This window comes from Apium graveolens, chromosome 7, assembly GCF_009905375.1.
Source record: "Apium graveolens cultivar Ventura chromosome 7, ASM990537v1, whole genome shotgun sequence".
Taxonomy (NCBI): Eukaryota; Viridiplantae; Streptophyta; class Magnoliopsida; order Apiales; family Apiaceae; genus Apium; species Apium graveolens.
The window spans coordinates 270,256,437-270,268,567 of record NC_133653.1 but is presented as its reverse complement, the minus strand read 5'-3'; the positions used below and the strand labels follow the sequence as shown (position 1 = coordinate 270,268,567).

Here is a 12,131-nt window from a genome sequence, read left to right as displayed (position 1 = left end):
TTTTTAAAAATATTTTTCATCGATCCAACCGTATGGATGTCAATATATATATATATTAATGATATAAACAAAGTTTCATATCAAAATAATTTTATTTGGTTTGCCATTTTAACAGTCAAACATCAGTTTGACTAGTACAACTAACTAGTGTTTAGTCCAGAATTGGGGTTTTGATTTTTTTAAAAATATTTTTCATCGATCCAACCATATGGATGTCAAAATATATACATATTAATGATATAAACAATTTTTTAGATTAAAATAATTTTATTTGGTTCGCCATTTTAACAGTCAAACATCGGTTTGACTAGTATAACTAACTATTATTTGGTCCTGAATTGGTGTTTCGATTTTTTAAAAAATATTTTTCAACGATCCAACCGTATGGATGTCAATAGATATACATATTAATTATATAACCAAAGTTTCAGATCAAAATAATTTTATTTGATTTGTCATTTAAACAATCAAACATCATTTGACTAGTACAACTAACTAGTGTTTAGTCCTCAATTGGTGTTTCGATTTTTTTAAAAATATTTTTCATCGATCCAACCAAATGTATGTCAATAGATATACATATTAATGATATAAACAAAGTTTCAGATTAAAACAATGTTATTTGGTTTGCCATTTTAACAGTTAAACATCAGTTTGACCAGTACAACTAACTAGCATCAATTTTATTTTTTAACAAATAAAGAAATTTGAAAATTCTTATAGCACATAATTTATTTTTTCAATAACTAATTTTTTTATTTGGATAACTTTTACTCTCTTATATATTCATATTTTCAAAATATTCACTAATATTAAAATACATTTTTGTAATAAAAATTAAAATTCTGAAAAATCCTAAATCTAACCGAATTCCATTGAAATACACCTTCAAAAAGGGCGGGAAATTTTCCTCACTTTTTTTGAAAATTTTAAATGTATAAGTAAATTTCCCGCCATTTTTAAATATACAATTTGACTGAAATCGGTTGAATTTAGGAGTGCCAAATAAATTATTTGCGGGAAAATTCCCTCCACTTTTTTATTGGGGCTAAATTCGACTGATCGAATTTAGGGGCTAAATTCGACCGGTTTAATTTCGACCGTTTTAACTTCAACCATTTTCAGTTAAAATTGGTTTCAAATACGACCGTTAAAATACGACCATTTGAATTCGACCGAGGCCGGTTGAATTTAGGAGTGCCTAATAAATTATTTTGCGAGAAAATTTCCTTCACTTTTTTATTGGGGCTAAATTCGACAGGAAATTTTTTTTGGTCGAATTTAGGGGTTAAATTCGACCGGTTTAATTTCGACCGTTTTAGTTCAACAGTTTTTGGTTAAAATTGGGTGTAAATACGACCGTTTAAATATGACCGTTTGAATTCGACCGAGGCCGGTCGAATTTAGCCTTGTCCTAGGGATTTGACCACCTGCGGTCGAATTTAATCCTAGTCGAATTTAAATCAGTTGTATTTAATCATGTTTTCTTGTAGTGTACTACGAAGCTGGGAAGAACTGGTACGACCAGCAGAGTGAGTATTAGTCAGATTTTTCCGGTTTGCTACACTTTTTTCAGCTTTGTCTTGCACAGCTTCATCACTCCAGTACTTGAGTATTACCATGAGATATTCCAATGGAATGTTTGCAGGCTTGCTTTTTATACGGTCCCTATCATTGTCAAACTTCTTAAAGCATCGTGACTTAACACGGCTTTTGTATACCCTCCAGTTGTCATCAAGCGTCTTCAATACCCAATATTTCCCTTCCTCGGTAATAATATACTTTGTCTAGTGAAATAATTAATTAAAAATGTTCATTAAGTATACACTAAACAATTAACAACTAGTTCAATTTAAAAATATAGTGAAAATTGAACAAAGCAATAAAAAACAAAAATAGTGCTTTTTACCTTAACATATTCCCACCAGCCATTTTTTTCTTCCTATGGAACTCTAGACCAATTAACAAAATCCAGTGGAATATATAGCCTTGCTATCCTCCCCAAGAAACTGCTCATTCTTTAACTACTTTATCTTTCTTTGAGTAAGGGTGAAATTCAGAATTTAAGCAGATAATTGGCCTATCGTCAAGCTTTCATGTGAAGATATGATTCATCTTTGTAGGTCCTCTGCGCCATTGATTTTTAGTACTACTTTCACCTATATGAAAGTAGACACAAATTAGTGGATTCATCTTGAGTGAAACCATTACTTAAGAAGCTTGTCCTTGGTCTTACTATTACATGGGGCTGGGTCTGACTTGCAGGCTCAATAGTTTTGTTATAGATCTAGGAAAGAACCATTTTTTATACCTTCTCCAAGACTATTTGCTTCTGCGTCAGTAGCGATTAATTTCTATCCACCACTTATTTTCTTTACATATACGCCTCCAATTTCACTATACCCGAGATTATCTTTAGCACATTCCATGATAATCGAGTAGGAAAATCTATCAGGGTCAACAGCTTAAGCAATAGTGATGCAGCTTCCACGTAAATACTTTTTTTTTGAAATTCTCCCTTATAGCAAAAGCTTAGAAAAAAATAGTTGTCTGCCATTTCCTGAGGATAACAAAAACATGAAAAAGTCATTAGTCCACACATTTTACCAATATAAGAAGGTAAAAATTAACAAGTAACTAAACTACAACTAATATATTACCGCTAAAACTTAACAAGTAAATTATAATTAATATATTAATGCTAAAAATTACCAAGTAAATTACAACTAATATATTAACGCTAAAAATTAACAAGTAAATTACAACTAATATATTACCGCTAAAAATTGACAAGTAATGTAACTGGTAACAAATCAGGGGATTAATTGTACAAGCATAATCTTAAATGGTACTGAATAAATTATAACAAATTAGCATTAATCAGTTACAAGTAGGGGAAGTACTTATTGCATTACAAGAAAGGAAATTGATAGAAAAACAAAGAAAATCACAAAGCCAATCATTCAAAAATTTCATCATCTGCTTCATCTCCACTACACAATTCAAGGCAGATTTCATCCAGAATGTCATCCCTATACCATCTAACATCATCATTCTAATTCTACAATTCAATATTGACTTCCGTATCATGCATAGTGGGTCCATAAACATCTTCAAGGACACCAGCATTTGTGCCTATATCATGGTACTCCTTCGGTAATTTCTTAACAACAAAATGCAATTTTTTTTCAATGCAGTCCTGAATATATAAAACTTGTTGTACTTGGGTAGCTAGAACATACGTATCATCATTTTGAACCTTTTTGGTGAAATTGACGCGTGTAAGCCCATAACAGTCCTTATCCTTTTTATACCAACAACACCCGAACAGAACGACCATAATTGCTCCCCAATAGTCTACTTCAATAATATCTTCGATTGCTCCATAGTAAGTAACATCCCCTACTGTTGTATTTTTATCCTTAGAACTCGCAAAACTGGTGGTTAGGGCTGTCAAAATGACACTGTTATTTTGTGTAGTACACTTGGAATCTCTTTTCTTCGTGTGGAATCTGAACCCATTTACGACGTAGCCAGTATACTTCTTAGATGCTTGTTGAGGGGCCCCTTGCCAAATTTAATAATTCTGATGAAGGTTCATTTATTTTTTGTACCTCATCTTTGAACCAGTGTTGAAATTCTATTGTATATGATCTTTCTCTTGCGTACCTCTTTGACTTTCCATGACTTTCAAGTAAGATAGGATGTTCCCTAAAATTTATACATTAATATCAGTGCTACATAGTACTATTTTAAGCTACTCTATTAAATTGAATAAATACTAGGAATATACACAATAATGTACCCAATTAGCTTTTCAATATCGGCGTTTCCATAGTTGAAAGGCACGTACCGATAAATCTTAATCCAAACCTTTTCTGCCTACTCTACAGACTTACCATCTCTTTTCTTCCATGCCCAATCGAGTATCCAATATTTGTTCTGATCAATCTTAGTTTTGATAGCATCACTTAGAAATCTAGAAAAAAAAATGTGACACACACTTCTGCCAAATAACCTTCAACAATGGACCCCTCTGGTTTACTCCATTGCGGACATACGATTTCAATTTGCTCAAGTATCATTCGATTCCGAACATCCATCTAAGGTGCACTGGTCCTCAAAATTCCAGTTCCTTACACAAATGAACTGGAAGGTGAACCATGATGTCAAAAAAAGGCAGGTGGAAAGATAGTTTCTAATTCACAAAGAATTTCAATTATTTGTTCTTGCAATTTTGGAATATCTTCCACCTCAATCACTTTTCCGTATAACCCCCCGAAAAAAGCGCTCAATCTCATTAAAGCCATTGCTACCTCTGGTTTTGAGGTCTTTACAACAGCAAATTAGAGTAAATATTGAAGCATAAAGTGTGCATCATGACTTTTATACCCAAATATCTTTCTTTCACCAATTTGCATCGACTAATATTAGATGCAGTTCCATATGGAAGTTTAGCATCTAGAAAATAGAGGAGAATAGTTTCTTTTCTTTTTTCATCATGTCAAAAATTGCAGCATTAATTTCATATTGATTGCTATCACCAATTCTCACAGGGTGAAGAACCTTACGAATACCCATTTCTTGTAGATACTTTCGAGCGCTGAGATGATATTTCATCCTTCCCCCAATATTCAACAAAGTTCCTAATATTTTATCACATATGTTTTTTCTATATGCATGACATCTAGATTGTGCCTAACCAAGTTTTCCCTCCAATCTGGTAACTGGAAAAATATGGACTTCTTTTTAAACGGACAACCTATCTCCCTTTTCTTTTTCTTCGAATCTCGCTTCTCAAAATAATTCTCATATTGAAATAGCAGTATTTCGACGTCCATTCCAGATAATGGAGGTGGAGGAACATCTGTTTCAACCAAACCATTGAATCTTCTATAATCAGATCTATGCTTATGGTCAAGAGGAAAGAACTTTCGGTGGTTCATGTAACAAACTTTTCGACTATGTTTCAGATAGGATGAAGAAGTGCAGTAGTGGCAGTTGGGACAACCTAATTTACCCTTGGTGCTCCACTCCGATAAAAGTGCATACCCTGGAAACTCGCTAATGGTCCATAGCAGACTCGTGTGCAACATAAATGTCTGGTCAGCAAAGGCATCGTAAGTTTCTAAACCTACGCTCATAATTCTTTTAACTCTGTAACCAGTGGCTGCATATAGACATCTATGTCATTACCAAGATACTCGGGACCAGGGATTAGTGTCGATAAAATTAAATTCTCTGGTTTCATAACTGACCAAGGAGGAATATTATAATTGACGAGAACAACGGGCCAAGTGTTGTGACTTATGTTCATTGATCGGTAGGGATTAATGCCATCTGCGGCCAAATTTAAACGAACATTTCGAATCTCTGCTGCAAATTCCGGATGACTAGCATCCATTGACTTCCAGCCCTGTGCATCCGCTGGATGTCTTAACTTTCCATCTTTCGTTCGTCTCACTGCATACCACTTCATGAGTTCAGAATACTCTTTACACATAAACAGTCCTTGCAGCCTTGGTTTCAATCGAAAGTATCCCAAGACTTTTGCAGCTTAGCACTTTTTTCTTATAAGTTAGTAGAAAAAGGTGCATTACTATCTTTCTTAGGGACTACCCACCGTAACACTCCACAAAATCTACACTGATTTTCGTTCTTATTATCATCCCAATATAACATGCAATCATTTGGACAAGCATGTATCTTTTCATAAACAAGGCCTAAATCTCTAATCATTTTTTTGGCAACACTAAACGAAGAAGGCAGGTTCACATCGGGGAAAGCTTCCTTTAATAGATGTAGGACACCACTAAACGCAGCCTCGGTAGAACCATGACTACACTTTAATTGATAAAGTCTGACTATGAAACCTAAACGCGTGAATTTTTCAGACCCGGGAAATAGAGGTTTTTTCCCTTCCTCGACAACCTTATAAAAATTTGTCGCAACTTTATTCATTTTGTTTCTAGCTCTACCTTCATTACAAATCATTTCATCAAAATCATCACCTAGGCTTGTACACATATCACGATCCATTACTACATCTTTAGGCTTTTTAAACTTATCGGTTGACACTTCAAATATCCAATTCACAAATGATGGACAAGGACCACTAAACACGAGATGTTCATATACGTTATCTCGAGAGAACCAGAAATGATTACTACAATCTTTGCAAGGACATCGCAATTCATTTCCTATAGCAAAATTATCAAAGGCATTTCTGACAAAATCTGTGGCACCATTCCTATAAACCTCATTGTGCTTTGGTAGTGAAAGCCAAGTCATTTTCACAAGATTACAAACCTAGTATCTACAAAAGGAAGTAAACAAAAATTATACATAAAAACAGAGGTGTAAAAATAAAGGTGTAAACTACCGACATTGACAGCTAGATGAGTGATTAACGCATAACTGAAAATGAAACACATAAGCACTTTGTACATGCTAAAATCATTAACTATCTCAACACAAACATATGCACAAAACAAAAAAGAACAGAGCATACAAATTTAAAAATCCCAAATAAAAGCAGAGCAACCAAATCAAAAAACACAATCACAATTGATGCTTACAAACATAATCATACAAGCTGTGTCCTAATATAATAGAGCACAATCATATTTTCAACATAATTTTTAAAACTTGGAGAAAATCACAATCGAAACCCAAATTTTAAAATCCCAAATTTAAAAGTTTCAACAACATCACAACTGAAACCCTAATTTTAAAATGCCCAATTTAAAAGCATCATCAACCTCACAATCAAAGCCCTAATTTTAAAGTTCGGTTCTTACCTTCGAGTTTGATTAGTGTCCGATGTTGAGTTCTCTTCGAGCTTGAGCTTCAATCTCCAAACTTCACTGTTTCTCCAGCTTCAATCTCCGAGCTTCACTATTTCCCGAGATTCAATCTTCGACCCTTCAAGGAAAGCCCGTGAATCACCTTTGTCGCCTCTAAATCTCCAAGCTTGTGAGTGTATATTTATGTGGTTGTGAGTGTTTTAACTTAGACTAATAATGTAATAGAATATTTTTAGTAATTGTACACTTGGGCGCCTATTTTTGGAAAGCCCGAGCAAAAATAATTGGAAAGCCTGCTTCTTTTCAAAGACCCGAGAAAATTTTGGGCCCAAAACTTGAATTGCTATGCAACGGTTGTTCAAATTCGTTGCAAATTGTTAATTTTTTTGCCAAAAATGTACTCTTTTGTAACAATTTTAAAAAACATTACAATAGTTATACATTTGTCCAAACTACTTAACAAATTGCAACAATTTAGGGTCAAATTTTGAAATGAGCGTTGCTATAGGAAATATATGGTGTAGTGTATTATCACTGGACCCTATGCCATAGATTGCATACTACAACCCTTTATGTCGGGGTTGTAAAGAAAAATGTAATAGTAGCCTTTTAAACAAATGTCTATCGCAACCCCTCTTTTTTGATGATGTAGTATAGTTGCAATGTGTTAACAAAATGGCATATATAAATTAAAGATAATTTTTTTAATTTTTTTAATTTTTTAATTAATAAATATTTATATATAAATGAAATAATAATTGAAATTTATATTTTATTTATTTTTATAAGTTAATAATATTAGTTACGCGATTTACAATATTATATTGATAAATTGAACGCTTTATATATAAAACTTAACAAGTCATTAATTTCTTGATATATTTATCATTTTAAAACACTTATTAACAAGTCATTAATTTCTTGATATATTTATCATTTTAAAACACTTACATATTATTTATTTTATTTATTTCTCATTTTTAAATTTTAAAAATAATATTTATTGAAAAAAGAAATATTAATGAATTAAATTTCAGCAAAAAAAAGTTGGGATGGGCTATTTTTTAGAATGAACTTGGGCCCATAATTTAAATTGGTGGGCGGGGGATAGAAAATTGGTGAAAACTAAGAGGGTGGTTTTCATACACACTTTCGCACACTCTCCTCTGCAAAAAAAGAAACTCTACACTCACAGTTAACACACAATCGCATTCACTCTCTCTCAAGATTTCAGGTTTTCAAGGTGTTCATCTCGGGTTTTAAGATTTCGGCGTTGATTTGGCTAATTAGGGGTTCGATTATTGATAACTAGGGTTTTGATTGGGCTTCCAGTTTGGGGATTCTATAATTACAGTTGAAGTAGACCAAGCTTTCGGGGTTTCGATTGATTTGAACCAGTGCTTTCTTATTTCATCAGGTATTATTCATAAATTGAGCTTGTATTTTTATTTCAACTTTGGGTTTCGAGTTGTGTTTATTTAAGCATAAGTATGTGTATTCAAGTATGTTTGTGTCTAGGTTATGTGTATTAAAGTATGCATGTGCTCATCTTATTCACTCTCTCTTTCTCTCTCTCTCCCCCCACTCTCTCTCCCGCTCTCTCTCTCTATGTCTCTCATTCCCTCTCTCTCACTCTATCTCAATCTATCTCTCCTTCTCTCCCTATTTCTCTCTCTCTCTCTCTCTCTCTCTCTCTCTCTCTATTTCCCTCTATTTCTTTGTCTTTATCATTCTTTGTCTGACTGTCACTCTCCATGTCCCTCCCTCTTCCTCTCTTTCCCCCTCTGTCTCTCGCCATGTTTGTGTGAAAAAATAATATTGTGTGTCAAATTTTAATGCTTGCATACAATTATCTGTTAAATGTGAACATGTAAATATTATTCATATGAGGTATCCGTATAATATCGTGTATAGTTATGTACCATTATAGGTTACTTCGTATCATGTAAACAGTATTCATATCATGTATCTTTATTATTAGGGTTTAATTTTTTTAAATTACTTCGTATCGATTTAGGTTACTTCTTATCGATGTAAACTATATTAGGTCATTGTAGAAATTTCTGCTTTTCTTCGAGTTAGTTATCTTTTAATTTCGTATTCTCGTGGTAAAAAAATGTAGCGAAGGATATATTCAAGGGATAAGGTCTTTTTTGTGGAATACATCTTCTAGATACTCTGTAGGTGATGAAATCACATGCCCCTGCAAAAACTGTGTTAATCACATGTGGGATCTCCATTGTTAGTGAACTGAATTTGTGAGATTTCAGGCCCACATTCCAAAACCTAAAAATGTAAATATGGAGTTTGATGAGGGCGTGTATTTCGGACATAATTTTGGTGAAAGGTTGTACCATACGCACAACTGTCAAGACGGGGTAGGGGTTATGGTATATCAAATAAAACAGGAAGAAATTTTTATCGCCTTATTGAAGAAGGAAAGAAGCCTCTCTATAAAGGTTGCACAAAATTCTCACGACTAGGTTTTATCATTAAACTTTATACCTTGAAATATGTACATAGGATTACCGAATCTATATTTACCAATTTATTAGAGTTGATTAAAGATGCTTTTCCAAAAGCACACATCCTTCTTTCATTTAAGGCTGCGAAGAATATCATTAGAGACTTTGGCCTAGACTACCAAAAAATACACGTGTGTCCCAATAATTGCTTGTTATTTTAGGAAGAAAATGAGAAGGAAGAAGTCTGCAAAGCATTCAATGCCTCTAAGTGCGCTGTAGTGGAAAATAAAGATACAAGTGACGACATTTAGCATCAGTTATTGCACAAAGTTTCGGCAAAAGTAATGCGTTATTTTCCACTTAAGCCGAGGCTCCAAAGGTTGTTTATGTACAAGGAATATGCATAATTTATGACTTGGTATTTGTCGCGATGGAAAAAGGTGGCAAACTTAGGCATCCGGCAGATGCCGAGGCCTGGAAGACGATGGATGCCAAATTCTCTCATTTTATGGAAGAAAATAGAAATGTTACATTAGGTCTAGCATTTGATGGGTTCAGTCCATATCGTACAATGAGTAAAACTCATAGTACGTGGCCGATTGTGTTGGTAAATTACAATCTCCATTTTGGTTATGCATGAAGCCAGAAAATTTAATTCTCTCAACGATTATTTCTGGTCCAGAATCTGCAAAAAATATTATTTAATGTTTTTATGCAGCCCCTTATTGCCGAGTTGAAAGATTTATGGGATAAAGTCATAGAAACTTAAGATGCTATAGCTGGAGAAAATTTTAATCTACGTGCAAGTATATTATGGACCATTCGCGATTTTCCGAAAAATACGCAATGCTATCTGGTTAGAGCACAAAGAACAATTTCGGATGTCCGGTATCCCACTACGGGACTTCTTCTACGTACTTAAATCATAGTAAGAAAGTGTGCTACATAAACCATAGGAAATTTTTAGAGCCGAACCACAAGTTGAGGTATAATAAAAAAGAGGTTTAATGGTAAAATTGATGTGAGAATGAGTCCACTAATTTTATCTGGGCTAGAGGTTGTAGAGTTTATTAACTAGTTTTCAGAACCAGTTTGGGGGTGTTAAGAGCAAGAAAAAGGGCATGAATAAGAAAGAGGAAAAAACTGATTCTCCGTTAAAAAATCATTTTTTTTACCATATTGGAGTCGGAACTTGCATCGACATAACCTTGATGTTATGCACATAGAAAAAAACCTATGTGATAGCATACTTGGTACTTCACTAAAATGAGTGGGAAATTGAAAGTCCATTTAAATGCTCGGTTTGATCTTCAAGAAATGGGCATCAGGAAGGACCTACATCCAATTTTAACATGTGATGGGAAAGCGTACGAGATAAGGGCGGCTATATTTGATACGAAGAATAAGGAAAAAGAAATTTTTTGTGTAATGTTGGAGAATGCTAAATTGTTGTATGTTTCTGTATCTAATATTAGATGGTATGTACATACGAAGGAAATAAAAATTACGGGGTATAAAAGCCATGACGCATATTTTATTCTTCATTACTTATTGCAATTTGCTGTTAAGAGAACACTGAAACCCGAGGTTGTGTTGCCTATGATAAGATTAAGTGCATTTCTAAGAGGCCTTTGGGCCAAAGTTATCAATTTGGCGGATATAAAGAGACTGCAACAGGAAATTGTATAAATCTTGTATAGTTTTGAGATGATATTTATACAAGCTTTCCTCGACGTAATGGTGCACTTACCCGTACATTTATGCCTGGAAATTGAGTATGATGGACCAACGCATCTCCGGTGCATGTGGTCCATTGAGAGATATCTGGGTAAGTTAAAAATGTATGTGTGGAATAGGAGTAGACCAGAGACTTCCAATGTTGAAGGGTATTTCGCAAAAGAATGCATAATTTTCTATTCAAGATTCTTAAATAATGATGGAGCAGGGAAATAGGCAAGTATTCTGGTACATCTGAAATATGTTCACAAAATGTGGAATATCCAATTGGTTCAAGAAGGAATGAAGATGAAAAATCCATTACTCTAAATGATTCCCAATGAATAGAATGGCATCGCTATGTTCATTTCAACTGTTCTAACAAGGAAGCAGAAAGCTTACTTGGGTAGGTTTTTTAAGTTCTATTATTTTTTTCATATAGTATTAAAGAATTATGATCTTTCTGTGCTGATTTTGATTAACTAGGTCATTATTTTAGGGAACATCGAGCTTTAATTGAAGGCCAAGCTATACCTAAGAGATTTAAAAGGGAGAGAGTTCATACTGATGATTTTTATAAGTGGCTGCAAGAACAAGTTGGAAAAAAGGAAGTTGTTTCACCAGAATTACAATTTCTTCCAATGGGCCCTAATCGAGTAGCTAAAAAAATTAGTGGATATGTCATTAATGGATATAGATTTCATACTAGGTTTAGAGATTCTAGGTGTACAACACAAAATAGTGGTGTATTCCTAAGAGCCTTGACAACCAGCTTTGCGAGTTCGAAAGATGAGAATCCACTAGTTAGTGAAGTCAATTACTATGGAAGAATTAAAAAAAATACTGGAAATTGATTATTGGGAATAAATTTAAGTGGTCTTGTTTAAATGTTATTAGTACCAAGAAGAGAGAGACTTGTGCAGCCTTAATCGTGTCAATTTTAGTAAATTTTTCCAAAAATCATATCCGTATGGTTTGGCATCACAAGTACAGCAAGTCTACTACTTACAAGATCTTGTTGATAAATCATGCCATAATGTTATCATGAAACTTCCAAGAGACTTGTCTGAGGTTGAAATCCCAGATGCAAATAAAGCTGGGTTAAGCGATTCAATTATCAATGATACTCACTTTGGTCATGCTG

The 12,131-nt window shown here is 33.7% G+C and overlaps 1 protein-coding gene across 1 annotated transcript; it reads right to left on the bottom strand.

The window, feature by feature from the left end:
- Window positions 1-5,140: 5,140 nt before the first annotated feature.
- LOC141674953 (uncharacterized) lies at window positions 5,141-6,291 on the bottom strand. The gene is made up of 2 exons (XM_074481654.1): window positions 5,601-6,291; window positions 5,141-5,463 (listed from the first exon to the last, which is right to left on the bottom strand). Exons 1-2 carry the CDS (start codon window positions 6,289-6,291, stop codon window positions 5,141-5,143), a joined length of 1,014 nt encoding a protein of 337 aa, XP_074337755.1.
- Between the last annotated feature and the right edge of the window lie 5,840 nt (window positions 6,292-12,131).